Raw genomic sequence first — 20,513 nt, 5'->3', positions numbered from 1 at the left:
GCGCTTTTCAAATACTTACTGACATCTTTTTATACTTAAGCTTTTCATTTTTAGTAAAAATTATGTTTTCATGGGTGTTTACAACTCTGTTATAGTCAAAGTTTGTTTAAAAAATTATACAATTGCAAAAGAAGACAATAGAAATAATCTCTGCAGGAAACTCACAAAACGTAATTTTTCCAGTGGAAAAAATCTAGGAAATAGTGCATTAGATTTTTTTCCTTTTTAAAAAAAATATGGGGCCTTGATAGGCTATAAATCCAGAAGAGTACCTACACTGAAGAAAGACCTTCTGAGATCTTGAATAACTGGAAAAAAAAGATTTAAAATTTACTTGTTTTCTTTTTCTGAAATCCATTATCATGTCTGAAATATTTCATGACATCAGATACAGAGGGAGGCAGTAGCTGAATGCAAAGCCTAAACTACCTGTGCAAAATACATCCTGAGATTGTCTTTTCTGGAATGAATACAAAATCTTGATATTTTAATGGTACATGATAATGATCTGCTTCATTTCCTGCTCAGATTCTTGCCCAACTGTTAAACACAATTTTTTTTTTATATAACAAGCAGTTAAATATATATCTCTGCATCCCAGCAAAGTGTTTTCCACCTCTGCACAGGAAACAAACTCTAGCTATTTCTGCAATGACTTGGTCCCATTCCCAGCAATGTTTCCCTTCCCTTAAAAAAAAAAAAAAAAGAAAAGAAAAAAACCCACAACACCAAAAACACTGGAAAATGAAAGCATTTTTCCCAGCATATTAGCACTAGATAGGCATAAGCAAGAAACGTATCCATGCATTCCTCTGAATGAGGCCAGACAAGATTTGTTGAACCTTTCCCACCCTGAAATGCACTGAAATGACACATGCATGTCCCTTTGCCCAGCCTCCTTTGAAGGAGCTTTTACTTGGAGCTGAGTGAAACTTTTTTCCTCCTGATGGGAAATTCCAGTGCCAGGATGCTAAACCCTGATTTCCTCACAATGGCCTGCCAGTGATGGCTTGCACCCGGTGGGCCATGACAGGGTATTTTCTCTCCTGGTGAGCTGAAATGAAGCGGAAGTTGTCCAAACACCGAGCGTAAGACAATCCATTCCTCTCTCTTCATGACCCCCTCCCCCTGTAGCCTGTGCCTTGTAAAGTACTTGAGGACTCCAGCCCTGGGGTACCTACAGCAGCCCCGATGGCCAGGGATGCACTGGGGGGACAGCGCTGTCTCAGCATAGGCAGGTTTGGTGCCTGCAGGCAGCCCAGAGCCATAGTGTTTTCTGCGGCTCTGCCCAGAAACCTGCAAAATCTTTGTTTGGAAATAGGAATGGCACCTCTTTTTTTTTTTTTTTTTTTAAAAACTGGAAATGTGGTTTACTTCTCTGGGCAGCCCATAACAGATGGGCTGTTGTATAGTCTGGGATACAGCAAAGCAAACTAATCAACACAAAAGAGTGAGATAGATGTAGCACAAAGAAAAAAAAATCCTTTAAAATACTCTGTGAGTGGTACTTGGGAAAGCTACATAGAGGTATTTCCTGAAAATCTCTAAAAAAAAATCTTAAGAACTAGCTTTGTGCATTGATAATGTTGAACCAATTAACAGCATGAAAATTGCAGAAAATATTTTAGAAGAAAATATGATTTCCAGATTATGCCTGTTTTTAGGGGATGAATCCCCAGCGGCAGCAAGCTGGGTGCCTGTCTGCCCAGGTAGATTTGGGTTGCCCTCTGACATCCCAGTACTGTAACATGTATGTTTCAGGTTTCTGAGTCCCACGGCTTGATTAGGCTTTCTCTGGAGTGCCTGTGGAAATCCAGGACTGTGAATATGGGAAGTATAAGGGCTGGTGCAGCCAAAGTGGTCTGTAAGAAAAGCTGAGGTCAAGGCTGCTCTGAGCAGCGTGGGTCTTGGGTACCTGCCTCCACATGTGGTTCCCATCCCTGTATCTTCTCTGGGAGCTGGATCCCTTCCAAAGGGATGCAGGAAGCTCTGGGTGGTGCTCAGAGGAAGTTTTACTCAACCAGATACATTTCCAGACAGACCTCTCCAACATATGCCCTGAGGAAGATAGTCAGTTGTTGGCATTGGCTTTGTATCTTACCTTACACTCTGCAGCATGCCAGGGAGCCCCATGACAGACACTGGTGCCATTGATCCCAGTGTGTGTCCAGCGTCTGTGTGTGGCTGAGCTACTCATGGACATGTTTGACTGGCGTCCAGCCCCATGAGAGCTGGGGGAGTGAACTGCAATAGTTGTGGGGGCCTGTTCTGTGTGAATTGTCTCAGAGTTCTCATTTTGGAGTAACAAATCTGTGCAGTGATGATAACGGGATTTTGTGTGTTTGTCATAGTGGTCTTCAGAATAGGGGTCAATACTTGGGGTTTTTTTACTTTGTAGTAATGGAAAATATGTATTTACTGTGTATTAATGTAAAATCATAATGTTCCTGTCAGAAATAAATTTTTTCACTCCACCTAATCTGCAAAGTAAGAAAGAAACTGCATCATCCAGCTTTGCCTTGCATGTAGGCTGCTTTCTGTTGATGCAGTTTTCTTGAGAGTCAAGAAATCATCAGGAATACTTTGGCAGAAATGACGTATTTTCTCTTGTTGAGTCATGCTGGGACAACTATTCTAGACAAATGAAACTTTCCATATTATTAGAATAAGCTTTGATGTCTTAACCTGCAAACTTCCCTGCTAGCTGCACTTTGGTTAAGGCAGAAAATCAGTGTCATGTTTTTCTGGCTGGATATGATAAAAAGGATATGATAAAAATAAATCAACAACTGTTTCCTTGGCAGAGGCAGTCCTGTAGGTTGGCTGTTGAATGACTAACCAGTTACACAGAATTATCTTGCTCTGCTACAACTGCATTGCCTAGAAGAAAGGATTGCCCAGAAGAAAAACAAATGAAATCAGCTCCTTTGAATTTAAACTTTCAGTCTGAAGATATAACCAGGAGACTGAGCAGCTGGCAGGGTAGGCCTGATATGGAATATGACAAAGCTAAAATAGTTTATTTTTCATTATCATGTTCCTTTTTATTTTAGTTTGAAAAGGAATACCCGAAGCCCTGTAAGTCATATTAAAGCACAGGCACCACCAGTGCATGTCAAGGCTCTGCTTCCAGGACTGTGAAAGGACGCCAAGCCATTCTGCTTTCAATTACATGGATATTATACCTCCTGCTCCAAAGACTGGAGTCACAGTTTTGACTTTTGGCTTTTCCTTGGCATCCATTTCTGGTGAGGATTAGGGTAAAAGAACCCCAGGTTCAGTCTGCCTGGCACTGCTGCAGCCAAGCTGACACGCTGACACATCCTGGTTACAAGGGGTAAGTATCAGGAATCAGTTTTGTGCTGCTCACAAAGATCTGGAATGCACCTCTGCTCATATCACAGACTGGTCAATGGATTAGTGCACTGCTTCCCTTTTCTACTGCTTCTGCTTTCTCTTTGAGGTGGGGTGTTGCCTGAGTTGGGGCCCTTCTGCACTGCTCACTTGTTCTTCCTCAGCAGAAAAGCAACAAGCAGCTCTGAGTGTGGATACTGGCACTGAGGAGGAAATAGAGGAAGAGAAAGGACAGGCTGCAGGATCCTCTCATGTGAGACTGGGGAGGTGATTCTTAAAGGGTACAAGATGCCCACGTACTGCAGAAGATGGAGCAGTCTGTACCTCTAGCTGGCAGAGGGGAGAGGGCTGCAGAAATCTAGCAGCTGGAGTCCCGTCGTAAAGTCATGCTTCCTGAGTAAAAAAACATATGCATAAAGAGGAGGCAGTGGGGATATAACAGTGAAATAATCCTTCTAACTCTGATGGTAGACTGACTGAGGACTAGTGTTGCCACTTGGTTTGTGGTTTTTGATCAACAAGTCCATCCCTATGTGGTTTGGTCCCATATATACACACACACAGACAAATATATATATATTTGTTTCTATATTTATTTTGGTCAACACTCATTTAATATAGCCCTTCCTCACTGGTTGCTGCCCTCTCTCACAGCAGCAGTTTACTAGTGGAAAAGGGTTGTGGCAAAGCAGCAGTTTGCTGATGGAGAAGGGTTGTGACAAGAGCCTGTCCCTCTGCCAGCAGAGCCAACGCAGGGACCTGTCACTGAGCAGTGGGAAGCAGGGATGCTGAACAGTTTGTAGCTGGGGATGAGGGAAGAGCTGGCTGAGAGAAACATCTGCTGCTTTTTCTGCTGTTGGATAAATAGAAACATTTAGAGAAAGATTCAAAAATGACGACCACATCTCTATCTTAGCCCTATCTACCTGATGGCAAAGGCTTGTGTGGTGTCTCTGCTTGGAAAACGTGCAGTTACAAAAGCTCAGGCTTGTTGCAGATCTGTGCACTTCTGTTGGGAAAAAGTAATGTAGGCATTAAGTAAAAGGCATGTGATTTTTTTTTTAAAACACTAAAAGAGGAAGGTTAATCATAGCTTAAACTTGGTGGAGGAGAGAAAGCACCCACAAGGTACAACTTTGTTCAATGCTGAACATGCAGTTATTCTGGAGAAAAAGCAGATGAAGGGTATTCTTACCTTAAAAGACAACAGCTTTCTCTTACTTCGGACTCTTTGATTTCAAAAGAAGTTTTTTTGAGTCATGCTGCAGTTCAATGTGGAAACTGATGTTCTGGGAGGCAGGTGATTTGTACCTTGCCTCTTTGTGGGGGGCAGCTTTGTGGAGGGCATTTCTGGCCACCTTGAGCATCCTCGGACCCTCCTGACTATGAATAACATGATAAATCCTGATAAATTGACCTGGAATGAGAGAGAGAGAGAGAGAGAGAGAGACAGAGACAGAAGTTGTGCTGCTTTTAGACTTTTTTTCCTACTAAGGGAAACAAGCAGAAGGCCCACGCAAATTTCTTGGCTTTTTAAGCAGCTTCATGAAATTAACTGCTTGGTTTGTGAGTTGTGACATGGTCACATCCATCTTCTCTTTCTGAGAGAAACCTAGCCTAGGGTACAGCCATGATGAGAGCTGGCTAAGCCTGGATGTTAGGAGAAAGTTGTTACTTCTGAAAAAACAGGCAGTTACCTCAAGTCTCCCCGAATGTGTGATGACGAAGCTGTAACAAATAGAAGAGAGTGCCCATTTCACATTCAGTGATGTACATGGCCTCATTGATGGTCTCCTTCTCCAAAGCTCTTCACAAATTGAACTAAAATTATTTAACTTTATTAAGGAGTTGCAATTTTGATGACAAAAATATATAGTCTAATTGAACCCTGAATTAACACGGTGAAAACTGAAAGTCTTCCCTGTTGAAGAACAAGAACCATTTCAGCTGAGAGGTGCTAGAGGGAAGAGGTGGCTTTGGGGAAGTTGATGACATCCCTTTACGTAACGACCATTTCCCTTCTTGGCTGTGCCTCATAGCTGCTTTGCCTCTGTTTTACAATGTTGTTATGCTTATCAGCTATCCTCTTTTTTTTTTGAAAAGCAACGAGTTCATAACCTAATGTGCAATGCTTATGTCAGTGCAGGACTGAAGGTTGCTAGGCACACTTGGGCTCTCCATGGGCTGTTGAGCACAGAGGTGCTGCTGTGGGCCCTCTGACATATGGCAGGAATCAGTCTGTCTGTCTGTCTGCTCTCAGGCAGGTACTTCTTGGTGCAAGAGGGCAGCAGACTGTGACAATTTCTGACACAGGAAACAAAGTGGAAACGGCAGTAGGAATGTTTGGTGTTTGAATTTAATTGATTTCCCTTTCAGAGCTGGTAGGAAGAATCCCTCCCCCTTTATGTAAACAGCATGCTTGGCTATTTTACCAATTCAATGTTTCTGTTCAAACCTCCTCTCTCAAAATTGCTTTTAATGTTTGCAGAGGGATGCTTTCTTCAAATTGTATCTTGTGTTTCAGACAGAATATCATTCCCATTCTTACACATTTTCTATTTGTTGACAACATATGACTGCAGTGTCTTAGGAAATTAAATATGCTCAGTGTTTCTCTAGTACTCTCCCTGGCTAAACATTTTGACTCCAACACTTATAGCACTATAATATATGTGTCACTCTATATATTGATAATATTTTACAGAACTTACACAATAATAACTTTGTTATGCTGAGATGTTCTGTTGCCCAGCACAGTAAGCAACGTCCCAGTGCCTACCAAACAACAAGTATTGAAACTAGAGATATGGAGAGTATGCAGTTCTGCCTAGGAACTATTTCTGCCCTTAGTACTGGAGGAAGTGATTATGAAAGAATGACTTGTGCAAAATGATTGAATCAGCCTTTCCAGCAATAGGAGTTGACTGACAAAAGGAGAGAGACTGACACTGAATTTCAGCTTGCAAAGCTGAATTTCATCTTGCGAAGAAGAGAAAGCAACCACAGCCTGTGCTCATTTTTGTGTCCCCAGTCAGCCGCAGCAATAGAATTGGTTGAAATGGGAGTTTGAAGGGCACACCTTCAAGGGCATGCCAGGCAATCCTGAACTCTTCAGAAGCCCTGATTTCCTTAGAGGAGCCTCCTCTAAAGAGAAGCCGTGCAAACTGGTATGCTTCACTGACTGAATAGTTAAAGGACGCTGGGAAACTGTGAACATAAAGTTTTGTTTGAGAACAGGCTGAAATATTTTGTCGCTTCAGGACTGTTGCCTCATCTGACCTGCCGAACATTTCCACCTTTGCGTTTACAGGGATGAGGTGACCATTCAGATGCCAGAGTGCATGATCAGCATATGAGGAGAATAAAGTACAGCACACGGTACACAAGGTAAGTACTTAACCTCTGCTTATTCAGGGCTTCTGGATAGTGTTGGTCTGTAGTCCTGGAGCTGTTTACAGTTAAAATTTGTGAGCGTCACAATGGTGACCTGTTCTTTGGTCCCTTTGGCATGAAACACAGCCTTTCTTTACTTTAAAATCAGTCTTTTTCTAATTACATCCAGTGTTTATAGGGTGACGGTGACATCCAATTCCCATCCATTAATGGTGTTGTTTTACAGAAAAGAGTGATAGACTTGTTTCATTCCATATCAGCTTGTTCTGCCTTTCCAGCAAAGAATGTAAATTGCTTGCACAGTGTACAAAAGGGTGTGGCAGTAGTCTATGCAGCTCTGCTTTTAGAAGCACTGAGGCTGGTGAGACTCTGTGCCGGGAACACCCAGATCCCTTCCAGGAAACTTTGTGGTGTTGGAAGCCATAGCCCAGTCAAAGGGCTGGAAAGGGGAACATGCTGTCTTCAGGCTTCTGCCTGCCAGGTAGCCATTCAAAATGGGCAGGTTGACGCTGTAAAGACTGTGAGCATTTGGAACCATAGAATCACAGAATCACTTTGATTTAAAAAGACCCTTAAGATCATTGAGTCCAACCATTAAGCAAACACTGCCAAGTCCACCAGTAAACCATGTTTGTAAACACCACGTCTACATGTCTTTAAAATACCTCTGGGACGATGACTCCACCACTTCCCTGTGCCAGTGCTCCACACTTTCTGTGAAGAAATATTTTCTAATATCCAATTAGATTATCCAATTGTCACTTCCCCTGGTGCAACTTGAGGTCATTTCCTCTTGTCCTGTGACTTATTACCTGGAAGAAGAGAGAGACCCCCCACCTGACTACTGCCTCCTTTCAGGTAGTTGCAGAGAGTAATAAGGTCCCCTCTGAGCCTCCTGTTCTCCAGGCTAAACAGCCCCAGTTCCCTCAGCTGGTCCTCAAAAAACTTACTTTTAGCAGCCTCATTGCCCTTCTCTGGAAATGCTCCAGTACCTCAATGTCTTTCTTGAAGTGAGGGGCTTAACAGGATTCAAGATGCAGCTTCACCGGTGCTGAGTATAGGGGAACAATCATTGCCTTGGTCCTGCTGGCCACACTATTTCTGATACAGGCCAGGATGCCATTTGCCTTCTTGTTCACCTGGGCACACTGCTGGCTCATGTTCAGATGGCTGTCAACCAGCATCTCTGGATCCTTTTCTGTTGGACAGCTTTCCAGCCACTCTTAATTGATCTGAGGTTACTAATAAAGTTGCACAGGATTTCAATAGTTTTCTGTTACTGTTCAACACTAAAATTTGACATTACTTTCTCTCCTTTCTGTTTCCTACAGCAAAATGTCCAAACAAAAAAAAAACAAATCAGGAACTACACACAGCTGGCAAGTGTGGGCCATCTACATGCTCTTAGCTGCAAACCTCTCTGAACAGCAAGCGCTGAAGCAGGCTTGTCCTTCATGCAGTGATGCTCAGCTTTGCAACTGCTCTTCCATGGGCTTGGACTTCATTCCCCCAGGGCTCACCGCCAAAATCACAATGTTAAACCTGGCCCACAACAGGATAAAGCACATCCGATCCCAGGACCTGCAGCAGGCTGTGAACCTGAGAGCCCTGCTGCTGCAAGCCAACAAAATCAGCTCCATAGATGAAGACTCGTTTCAGTCCCTGGCAAAACTGGAGCTCTTGGACTTATCAAATAACAGCTTGGCTCACTTGTCCCCTGTGTGGTTTGGGCACCTTTTCTCACTCCAGCACCTCCACCTTCAAGGCAATTTCTACAGAGACCTGGGAGAAAGCTCTCCCTTTTCTGGTCTGAGGAACCTGAGCTCTCTCCGCCTGGGCAACCCACGGTTCTCTGTGATAAGGCAAGGGAACTTTGAGGGCATTGAGCTTCTCAACAAGTTGTGGATTGATGGTGGTAATCTCAGTCAGTATGAGCAGGGAAGTTTGAAATTGATTAAGAAGATAAATCACATGGTCATAAACCTAAGAAATAGTGATGTATTCTCAGAAATTGTTAGGGACCTTCTGCACTCTGTGACTTGGCTAGAAGTGAGAGAAATCAAATTAGCAGTTGAAATAAAAAGCTTGGTGCAGAACTCTACACGTCCTTTTAGGATGCAAAAACTTACGTGTAAAGATGCTTTCTTCACAGACCAGTCTATTAGCCGATTATTGGTATTATTGAAGGAAATCACCTCTTTACGAGAGTTAGAGGCAATAGATTGTGCGCTTGATGGGAGGGGTGTATGGAACACTAAAGAAATTGCAAGCAGTGGGCAAAGTTTTGTTGAAACAATATCAATAATAAATATAATGATTCAGAGTTTTCATCTGTTTGTTGACCTAGAAGGTATGGAGTCACAAGTAAACAAACTGAAAAGACTCACTGTTGCAAGCTCTAAAGTTTTCATGGTACCATGCAAGCTTGCAAGACATTTTTCATCACTTACGTATCTAGACTTTAATGATAATTTGCTTGTAAATAATCGTTTAGATGAGACAATCTGTAAAGATGCCTGGCCTTCACTGCAAACTCTAAATCTAAGTCAAAACTCTCTAAAATCTCTGAAATGGACTGCAAAATATGTATCTCGTCTACCCAAACTGAATAATCTTGACATTAGCCAAAATAATTTTGGTGAGATTCCAGATGCATGCGAATGGCCAAAAACCCTGAAATATTTAAACCTCTCCAGCACTCAAATTCCTGAAGTAACGACCTGCATTCCCCCAACGCTGGAGGTTTTGGATGTTAGTGCTAACAATCTGAAGGAGTTTGGACTGCAGCTCCCATTTCTGAAAGAGCTGTACCTCACAAAAAACCAGCTGAAGACCCTGCCTGGTGCTGCACCCATTCCAAACTTAGTGGTCATGTCAGTCAGGAGAAACAAGCTCAACAGTTTCTCCAAGGAAGAGTTTGAGTCCTTCAAGAGAATGGAGCTGCTGGATGCCAGTGACAACAACTTCATCTGCTCCTGTGAATTCCTCTCCTTCATCCACCACCAGGCTGGGATATCCCAAGTGCTGGTGGGGTGGCCAGACAAGTACGTCTGCGACTCTCCGCTGGCGGTGAGAGGGGCCCAGGTTGGAGCTGTACACCTGTCCCTGATGGAGTGCCACAGGTCCCTCATGGTGTCATCGATCTGCATCCTGGTGTTCCTGGTCATCCTCATCCTTGTAGCTGTTGGCTACAAGTACCACGCGGTCTGGTACCTGAGGATGACCTGGGCGTGGCTCCAAGCCAAGCGGAAGCCCAAGCGAGCCCCGCCAAAGGACATCTGCTATGACGCTTTTGTCTCCTACAGTGAGAACGACTCCGACTGGGTGGAAAACATAATGGTGCGGGAGCTGGAGCAGGCCTGCCCTCCCTTTCGCCTCTGCCTCCATAAGCGGGACTTTGTGCCTGGGAAGTGGATAGTGGACAACATCATTGACTCCATTGAGAAGAGCCACAAAACGCTCTTTGTGCTGTCCGAGCACTTTGTGCAGAGCGAGTGGTGCAAATACGAGCTGGACTTCTCACATTTCCGCCTCTTTGATGAGAACAACGATGCGGTGATTCTTGTCCTCCTGGAGCCCATCCAGAGCAAAACCATTCCCAAGAGGTTCTGCAAGCTGCGGAAGATCATGAACACAAAAACCTACCTGGAGTGGCCTCTTGAAGAAGAGCAGCAGCAGATGTTTTGGGCAAACCTGAAAAGAGCCTTGAAGTCGTAGAAGAACTCAGCAGCTCCCATTTCAACGTATGTCTGCAAAAGGCTCTATGTCAGTGTTTCTTCTTGCTAAGAATTTTTTTTTCTTATTTTTCTCTCAAAATACAGCTGGCTTTGTTGTGTGCAGAAATAATTGTCATGTTACTCACTGAAAAAGGACCACTTTTTGCTTTCCAGTAATCTGATTCTCTGGTCTTTCAAAATCTCTGCCAATAACTATAACATTTGGAAGCTATATTGGACTATATATACTTTTCTGAATACATTTAGCGGAGTGTAGGATATTTCTGTACTTTTTTCTGCTCTTACCACTATTCCCAACTCGTCTCTAACAATGCCACTGCAATTTACAATTTAAATTAAACGCCAAGGACTTCAATCAATACTCTCCTGTGTCCATCCCTTCCTGTGAATGCTTGTTTGTCCCTTTGCAGTCACCACCATTTTCCCTTCTACCTACCCCCAGAGATAGCTGAAGCCTTCTATTTGTGGAATATGAGCCTGTGTTTCTAATGTGTGGGCTAGATGGTGTTGCAGACTGTCTCGTTTCTTGGTTTTGCTCTTCTACTTCGCAGAGCACATTTATGTAATCACTAGGCCATGAACCCCTTACTGCTCTACTTAACTTCCTTTCTAGAGGTTGAAGAAAATCACACTGACAAGAGGTAGTTCCTCTCTCTACTTCAGTATGAGACATCTCCTAGATCTACTGTATTGCTCTTCACCAATTACAGAGGGAGTCCAGACAAGCAGGTAGATACAAATGTTTATATTAAGATAGCTGGTCACACTCTGAGTGCCTGGATTTCTTGTGTTTTAGACGTTCTTATGGGAACCTGAAATTGTCTCTGAGGGGATTAAGTTAGGTGTGGTTTCTCTACCTTGGCACTTCCATGTTCCCCTTTGCTTGTATTGCTGTAGTTTAAGTACAGGAGAGTCTAGATGAATTTTGGTTAAACTTTGGATATGCAATTATTTTGTGGTGATAAACCAAAGCATTGGCAGACGGGCTGAGCGAGTATTTGAAAAATAGCAAAATTTGCTTATACAGACATGTCTGTTAGTATACTTGTTCATATGCATGTATATGTGTATGTGCTTATACATGTGTATATATTCACACTCCTGTGTGTATCTGTACATATATCTACACATGAGGTGGTAGTTTCTGTGGGTGTAGCCTGCAAGCACCACTTTCAGTTCTACTTTCCTGTTATAATATTGTCTCTAGGGGCAGCTTAAAATCTGCTACAAAGGGGTTTTTTGCTCACTGTCTTGAAGAAAAATAGCTCAGTAGCTAATCAAGGCTGAACTCCAGGTAGGTGGTGAGTGAATCATCTGAGAGCAAACAATGAGTATTGATTAAACATATTAGGATACTGTGTACGTAGAGGTAAGAAGGGAAATAAGTCTTACCGGTCATTACAAAGAGAGAGTCAGAGAGATGTAGGAGAAGCCTTAGTTTTCATATGGTACACTCGTACTATAGACCCAGGCTTTTTTGGGTTGGCACATTTTAAAAGGAGTGATAGTGTTCCTGCTTTTATGCCAATCAGATCACCTAGGTGGGAATTCCCCTGCTCACATTATCAAGGTTTAAAGGTGAAGTGGAAATGAAACAGCAGCATAAGAGGAAGCTGGGTAAAGAATGATCAACAAGAGAGAGATGAAACACAACATGGGTTAACTGGCATGCAGGCACCAGAGCTGGAGCTGGCATCTCTGGGGATCTTTTCAGCAGAGAGGTGAATTTTCAGGTAGGTGAAAGCTGGAGATGCAGGGAAAGACAGTGGAGCTGCAATGCCAGAGCAAGAAGCAAGGAGAGAGCACTGGGAAGAGGCTATCTCTGCATGGGGGTTTGACGGTGCTCAGAGCTGCTGAGAACGAGTGTGGGGTCGGGAGGGATTTCTGTCGCCAGCAGAAGTGGAGCAGGGAGGTGCAGTCACAGGCAGCTGGCAGCTATGCATGGCAGGCAGGCAACAAAGACGACTTGCCAGGAGAGCTGGGACATGCTGATGGGAGCAGTGTCCTTTGGGAAAGGGGAGAGAGGAGAGTAGCAAATGAAAAAGACAAATTGGGTCAGACTGTGTCATTTCTGCTCAATTTCCTTGTGGGAGGGTGCCTTGTTTGTACTTTGTCCTGTTTGTATGTTGTCCCACTTGTGTATTGATACCAGCTGCCCAAGGAAAGCTGGGTGCGAAGATGGGCTGCCTTGGTTTCAGGAATTCAACCAGGAAAGAGCTCATTGAACAATGGCCTCAGGACTTCAGCTACCTCCTCACCTAACTCGGACCTGTTGCACATTCTCTGTGTAGGAAACAAGAAGAGGCATTTCCGTGGATGTGTGTGGATGTGTGTATGCACACATGTAACCCACACACAACCACGTGGAGAGCAGCAACTTTCCCCAGTCTGCTTGTAGTTTGACTCCTTCACCAACTGGTGACTATCCCACTGCAGAGTCCATAGCACTGCTCAAATTTACCACATTTACCTGGATAGTGCTCCCCAAGCTAGAATCAATTTGTGCATTATTTGCACTTACATTAACCTTTTGCATTTGATAGCATTTATAGAACCTCATTCTGTTGTCAGTCATGGTTTTGTTTAAGAATATGCACGTATTTCCTCAAATATGTCTACTGACATGGCCCAGCAAAGACAGTCCTGAGCATGTCTAATGGCTTGGACCCTTTCTCCATAACCCAGAAATGTTTTGAATGTCTGGTTCATCACAGCATCTTATGGTATAATGGCATCTGTGCAAGTTTCTGTATTTTTAGTTGCATTTTAATTTCTCTGTGGCTTTTTAGTTACCAGCACAAGGGGAAAAAGTGATTCCTTGTTAGGGCAATGATATAGAACTGTATGTCTGAGTGGGTGTGGAAATGCCTGAATTGATCCTGTAAGTCAGGGTCTTAAGCAGAATCATTAGAGATGAATGGGAAGGGAAAGAGACTGGCTGAAAACTGAATGAGGGTGGGAATGGGATTTTTCTGAGTGTCTGCTCAGATAACAGATGAGCAAAAAACTGGAAAAGAAGCTCACAGAAGTGACAATAAGGAAAAGCATCCTGAACTTTCAGGCTGGTGAGGTGAAGAGCCATTAGGCTCAGCTGGTATTTCCTGTGCAGTACCTTCCCAGTTTCCTTCTGTGCTGCAATTTACCACCTATAAATAACCTATTTATAGATAGCTTTTGATTGATCAGGTCAGCTGTTTGTTTCTTTTTCTAACAGTAAGCATTTTGATGGCAACAATAAATATACCACTTGAATTTGTTACTGATGAAACTCATGTTACCTGTAGCTTTGCTCCTGTAGCCTACAGCACTGTGTTATCCAGTTAGACTTGTGAGACCGATAAAAGCCCTCTAAAAGAGCCTCAGATGGACAGCAGATGAGTAACTACAGATTACAATTCTCTATGTGGGATTCACAAGGAAAATTATCTAGGTATCTAAACTATGGTACTCCATTTTAAGTCAATGGGGCCAATTCTCTTAGACTCATCACATTTTAATCTGGGTGTCTAAGACGTGATAAGAATTGCCCCTAAAAGACGTTATTTCTCTCCGTTGACTTTGGATGACATGGTGGATGACTAGCTCAGCTGTGGGCATCTAAAGATGGAAGACAACTGTGTCCTTCAAGATTCAAAGCTCTATATCAGAGAGAGACAGAGATAAAAGGCAAATAACAGAAGAGCTCAAAATATTTATAGTCCTCCAGGTGAGAAGAGATGGAATGATTGAAAAAATTATCCACAACTTTTCCTCCCCTCCCCATATGCTCAAACCATCTCAGTCAACTCTGCTACTTTTGAATAGTCTTAAGCAACTATGGCTAAAAATAATGCAACTGGAAGGGCAGGACTTATCTGTATGAACTTGTATGTGTGGGTCAGCTACTGTAAAACAAATCAGAATATTAAATCAAAGTACAGGAGATCTTCTGCACAGTCTCAGTGGGATGACAAATGGAGAAAGTAGTTCTCAGTGAGCCAGTCTAACCTGATTAACCCAATACGTAGCTCATGATTTTGTGAACCTGTTCATTGGCCTCTTTGGGGTTGGTTCATTCTTTTCAACTTTGGTAAGATACCTACTGAGGTAGGGGGGGTTGTGACACACAGGGGAAAGTTATATTTTAAAAATGTTCTTTGATCCTTGTCAAAAAAGGTTATAATTCAATATGTAATAAGGGTTTTAAAGGGAAAAGAGCTCTCTCAGGCTTCAAAAATTGTTTTTCCAACTCCTCAGAAGGATAGAAGAGCTAAAGTCACCTTGTTGGGAGTAAGGACAGGGTGGATATTGCAGCAAGTTCTGTAACAAAAAAAAGCCATGCCAAATCAGTACTATAAAAGGCACAACTGTGAGAGGAAAGTGAAGTGACACAGGATCCACATCTGTGTACCTTTTCTTGAATCATTTCAGTCCAGAAGATCAGGAATAGTCTGTGGGGCTGGAAAAAGCTATCTAGTTCAGACAGCTGATCTGATCTGAAGGAGGCTCCAAAGGCCCCAGCTCTTCCTTGTGGCTTGGCCTGATCTTCTCTCTGCCACAGATGTCCAAAAGAGGAAAAGGCATTGGCAGAGAAGAAGGATGTGGCAGTAAAAGGAAGAGCTAAGAGTCAGTAGGCAACAATGGTCAGTTTTACAAGCTCAGGTTTTATTAGCAAGTACTGGACTGATGGCAACATGATAAAGATGGCCTATGCAGTTATCCAGGCGAGTATTTTTTTCCCTGCTCCTAGCACATCCGCAGGTAGAGAAAGGCAGATAAAATGAGGAATGGACTGAAACAAAGGCATTCCTCTTCTCCTCGTTGTCAGAATTGACATTAGACATGATATCAAATGTGAATGATGCTATGTACTGTAAGATGCTGACTCTTCTTGATGTAACCAGGATTTGAAAAACACACAGGAGACTCCCTGTAGTAAAAATGAATACACAAAATAATATTCACAGACTCAGAAAAAACAGACCTGAGGTGGGACAGAGCAGAGAGGTATGAAGACTCTGTACTAAAGAGGAAGAGGATGAGAGTAGTTGTGCTGATACAGATGTTTAGCTGAATCTGCAAAAAATTCGTGGAGCTGTTAATTGACTTGATAGTCTTCATGCCAAATTTAGAAATCACAGGGGGAAATCAAAGGACAAAATCAATATACATAGCTTTTAACTAATAATTTTGAAATATTTGTGAATAGTATGTCTTTTTTAATGGATCCATTTCATCTCTGAATTGTGTTAAAAACAAATATATTTACAGTGTTTTGACAGAACAGTGAAAGTTATATTTTTAGATATAACCAAAATGTACCTTGTTCAAATCCATCTTATATTTGCTCTGACTATATTTTTTATTTTAGGTGAAATAATGACTAAACACAGCTGGCAAGTGTGGGCCATCTACATGCTCTTAGCTGCAAACCTCTCTGAACAGCAAGCGCTGAAGCAGGCTTGTCCTTCATGCAGTGATGCTCAGCTTTGCAACTGCTCTTCCGTGGGCTTGGACTTCATTCCCCCAGGGCTCACTGCCAAAATCACAATGTTAAACCTGGCCCACAACAGGATAAAGGACATCCGATCCCAGGACCTGCAGCAGGCTGTGAACCTGAGAGCCCTGCTGCTGCAAGCCAACAAAATCAGCTCCATAGATGAAGACTCGTTTCAGTCCCTGGCAAAACTGGAGCTCTTGGACTTATCAAATAACAGCTTGGCTCACTTGTCCCCTGTGTGGTTTGGGCACCTTTTCTCACTCCAGCACCTCCACCTTCAAGGCAATTTCTACAGAGACCTGGGAGAAAGCTCTCCCTTTTCTGGTCTGAGGAACCTGAGCTCTCTCCGCCTGGGCAACCCACGGTTCTCTGTGATAAGGCAAGGGAACTTTGAGGGCATTGAGCTTCTCAACAAGTTGTGGATTGATGGTGGTAATCTCAGTCAGTATGAGCAGGGAAGTTTGAAATTGATTAAGAAGATAAATCACATGGTTGTAAACCTAAGAAATATTAATATATTCTCAGAAATTGTTAGGGACCTTCTGCATTCTGTGACTTGGCTAGAAGTGAGAAGAATAGCATTCAGTACCTCTGCTGAAATGCAACTATTGAGAGTCATGACTTCTTCTTTTGCAAAGAAAATTTCTTTTAAACAGACCTTATTAACAGATGCTACTGTGCCTGAGATAGTCAGCATTTTAGAAGACATGCCTAAATTAGTGGAGGTGGAGCTAATAGACTGCAGACTCTTGGGAACTGGACAATGGGAAATGCAGATTCAAGCAAACCAATCACAGACCATTAGAGTTCTCACAATACAGAAATTATCTATAGAAGAATTTTACTTGTTTACAGATCTTCGGACTGTGCAAGATCTACTGTTTCTTTTTACCAGAGTCACAGTTCGAAACACCAAAGTATTTTTGGTCCCATGCAGAATTTCCCAACATCTTCGGTCATTAGAGTACCTTGACCTTAGTGCTAATTTGCTTGGAGACCAGAGTTTAGAGCATTCAGCCTGTCAGGGTGGTTGGCCATTACTACAAACTCTAAATTTAAGTCAGAATTCACTGGGTGACTTAGAAATGACAGGTAGAAGTTTGTCTCATCTAAGAAACCTAATTGTTTTAGACATTAGCCAAAATAATTTTGGTGAGATTCCAGATGCATGCGAATGGCCAAAAACCCTGAAATATTTAAACCTCTCCAGCACACAAATTCCTGAAGTAACGGCCTGCATTCCCCCAACGCTGGAAGTTTTGGATGTTAGTGCTAACAACCTGAAGGAGTTTGGACTGCAGCTCCCATTTCTGAAAGAGCTGTACCTCACAAAAAACCAGCTGAAGACCCTGCCTGGTGCTGCACCCATTCCAAACTTAGTGGTCATGTCAGTCAGGAGAAACAAGCTCAACAGTTTCTCCAAGGAAGAGTTTGAGTCCTTCAAGAGAATGGAGCTGCTGGATGCCAGCGACAACAACTTCATCTGCTCCTGTGAATTCCTCTCCTTCATCCACCACCAGGCTGGGATATCCCAGGTGCTGGTGGGGTGGCCAGACAAGTACGTCTGCGACTCTCCGCTGGCGGTGAGAGGGGCCCAGGTTGGAGCTGTACACCTGTCCCTGATGGAGTGCCACAGGTCCCTCGTGGTGTCATCGATCTGCATCCTGGTGTTCCTGGTCATCCTCATCCTTGTAGCTGTTGGCTACAAGTACCACGCGGTCTGGTACCTGAGGATGACCTGGGCGTGGCTCCAAGCCAAGCGGAAGCCCAAGCAAGCCCCGCCAAAGGACATCTGCTATGACGCTTTTGTCTCCTACAGTGAGAACGACTCCGACTGGGTGGAAAACATAATGGTGCGGGAGCTGGAGCAGGCCTGCCCTCCCTTTCGCCTCTGCCTCCATAAGCGGGACTTTGTGCCTGGGAAGTGGATAGTGGACAACATCATTGACTCCATTGAGAAGAGCCACAAAACGCTCTTTGTGCTGTCTGAGCACTTTGTGCAGAGCGAGTGGTGCAAATACGAGCTGGACTTCTCACATTTCCGCCTCTTTGATGAGAACAACGATGCGGTGATTCTTGTCCTCCTGGAGCCCATCCAGAGCAAAACCATTCCCAAGAGGTTCTGCAAGCTGCGGAAGATCATGAACACAAAGACCTACCTGGAGTGGCCTCTTGAAGAAGAGCAGCAGCAGATGTTTTGGTTTAATTTGAAAATAGCTCTAAAATCCTAGACAGATTGAATATATTGTAAATATACTCCGGAATTTCTTCCCTTGCCCTTTTGTCCCGTCAATTATCTGCATCTCAAGAACAGAGAGCTGAGCTACTGCAAATTCTAACACTTGCTGTGAGATTATTTTGTTTTTGTAGCCATGGTTCTGAATTGTTTTACTGGTTTGGGCTGGAATAGAGTTAATTTTCTTCATAGTTCCTTCTTTGGTGCTGTGGTTTGTATTTGTCACCAAAACAGCCTTCGTAGCACAGGGGCATTTTAGTTATTGCTCAACAGTGCTTGCGCAGAATCAAAGTCTTTTCTGTTTCTCACTCCGTCTTGCCAGCAAGTAGGATGGGGGTGCATCATAATTTGGGAGGGGATGCAGCTGGGACAGCTGATCCCAGGTGACCAAAGGGATGTCCCATACTATAATGTCTTGCCCTGTGACTTCAGGCTCAGCAATAGAAGTTGTGGGAAAGAAAGAGTAAGGGAGGATATGGGGAGTTATTGTGTTTGCCTTCCCAAGTAACTGTTCTGTGGGATGTAGTCCAGCTTTCATGGCAATGGCTAAACGTTTCCCTGCTGATTGGAAGTAGTGAATTAATTCCTTCTTCTGCTTTGCTTGTGAGAACAGCTTTTGCTTTACCTACTGAACTGTGTTCATCTCAATCCATGAGTTTTCTCACTTTCACCCTTCAGAGTTTCTTCCCTGTTCCACTGTGGGGAGAATGAATGAGTTGGCTGTGTGGTGCTGAGCTGCCTTCTGAGGTTAAACCACAATAGTTGTCTACATATGTTAATCAGCAGTATTAGCAAAAGCTGTTTCATTTAAATATTTAGTGATGAATAGTTGTTTAGATATACAGCTATGTAGTTTATATGTCTTTATCTTTGCAAAAGTTTTAGGAGAGAACCTGCCTAGCCAAGGGTTTTTCTGCATTCTGCGTATAAACCACTTCTAATCAAATGGTATAACATTCAGTTTGTGCTTCAAAGATTTTTTTTCTAGCTCTCCTAGTCAGTGGATCTAAGGACTGATTCTCAGTATTTCATAATCACTGTAAGTTAAATGACCAGATCTCCTGAGGATTGTGGCTGCAAGGCTGAATGTTAAAATGCACTTTATCACTGCAGTTCTTGTAGCGTATATGTTCAATGGCAGACAGCTTCCTTGGTGAAAGACATCTATGGAGGATGATTTCTATCTAGTTTCATTGTATCATATGTGACAATAGATGCTTCAGAGTAGGGTTCAAATCCTCTTCTGACTTGCACAAACGGAGTTAAGGCTATTTTCAGCTAGAATGTGGGAAACATTAATATAGATATGAAGTCTTTGAATCCAACACCACATTCCTCTCTTTGTTCAGTAACCTTAACACAGGCAGAAAAAGTGTATTTCCTACCTTTCTGCTCTCTCTGTAAATGTAGTCTGCAAAACTAGAGGCGTAGAGAACATCCCACCCAGGACATTGTGTTTGCTGTCAGCTGGGGCCACATTTTCTTGAGAAGATTACTGGGACAAGGGCCATAATTTCTGAAAAAGCGGAATAAACAGGAGACTGTGGCACCAAACTCAACCTTCAGAGATGATTTAAAAAGAAAGGGGTGTCTTTGGTGATAGTTGCCTTGCAGCCACAGGAAATTTCAGATGAACCCTAATAACTTGAACCTCGCAGGACAGAGGGACAATTACCTTCTATATCAATTCAGGCTTAGTCACAGTGTAGGACATTTCCAGACATGTACAGAAGCAAGTCTTAAAAGTCTTCAAATGGAAACACCTAAAACACTTGGCTGTATCTGTGATGAGATCACATCCAAGTTAGTGTTTTTATTGCTGTGTTTTGATCTTGAGCATCTAATGTGGTACAAAAACTCTGTTCAAACACCTCAATATTTGTAACTGAGTTGGGTGCATTGGAAGTTTCCTCTCACAGGTGGTGAGAGCAATAACACCTGTCGTGTTATTGCTTTTAGACAGTTCTCTGCACAGCCAAAGTGTCAGTGAGAGAAGTACCCCTGTTTTTTGCTAGTGGTTGGGAAGGCTGAGGACACACATGCTTCTACTACACCTGCAGTTAGGCAACTCCAACAGTGAAACAAAAATTAATGGCTTATTTACTTGCATTTTTGCATTTATGAATACAGGCATAACACATAATAAGAATTATTAACTTTGTTATTTCATCTAAGCTAACAAAGCCACCTTCTTTCTATGTACTCAAGATTTGTTCTTTCTTTCATTTACCTTGGGTTTTTTAACTGCATCATTTCCTGCATTTTTTTAGCATCATCTGCAGATGGCTTCACACAATCTCTGCTTTTTTCTCAT

The 20,513-nt window shown here is 42.9% G+C and overlaps 2 protein-coding genes across 2 annotated transcripts; both read left to right on the top strand.

Moving 5' to 3' along the window:
* The first annotated feature begins 6,431 nt into the window (after positions 1-6,431).
* On the top strand, positions 6,432-10,839 carry LOC103766146 (toll-like receptor 2 type-1). The gene is made up of 3 exons (XM_018071536.2): positions 6,432-6,521; positions 6,615-6,741; positions 8,079-10,839. Exons 2-3 carry the CDS (start codon positions 6,707-6,709, stop codon positions 10,462-10,464), a joined length of 2,421 nt encoding a protein of 806 aa, XP_017927025.1. The 5' UTR covers positions 6,432-6,521; positions 6,615-6,706; the 3' UTR covers positions 10,465-10,839.
* TLR2 (toll like receptor 2) lies at positions 10,443-18,368 on the top strand. Its single transcript, XM_018071543.1, has 2 exons — positions 10,443-10,490; positions 15,835-18,368. The coding sequence occupies exon 2, from the start codon at positions 15,843-15,845 to the stop codon at positions 18,192-18,194; it is 2,352 nt and encodes a 783-aa protein (XP_017927032.1). The 5' UTR covers positions 10,443-10,490; positions 15,835-15,842; the 3' UTR covers positions 18,195-18,368.
* Positions 18,369-20,513: the final 2,145 nt, after the last annotated feature.

Source organism: Manacus vitellinus, unplaced genomic scaffold (genome assembly GCF_001715985.3).
Source record: "Manacus vitellinus isolate BGI_N305 unplaced genomic scaffold, ASM171598v3 scaffold_0_pilon, whole genome shotgun sequence".
NCBI classification, from domain to species: Eukaryota; Metazoa; Chordata; class Aves; order Passeriformes; family Pipridae; genus Manacus; species Manacus vitellinus.
Note: the sequence above shows the minus strand (reverse complement) of the source record. Positions and strands in the feature narration are given on the sequence as shown.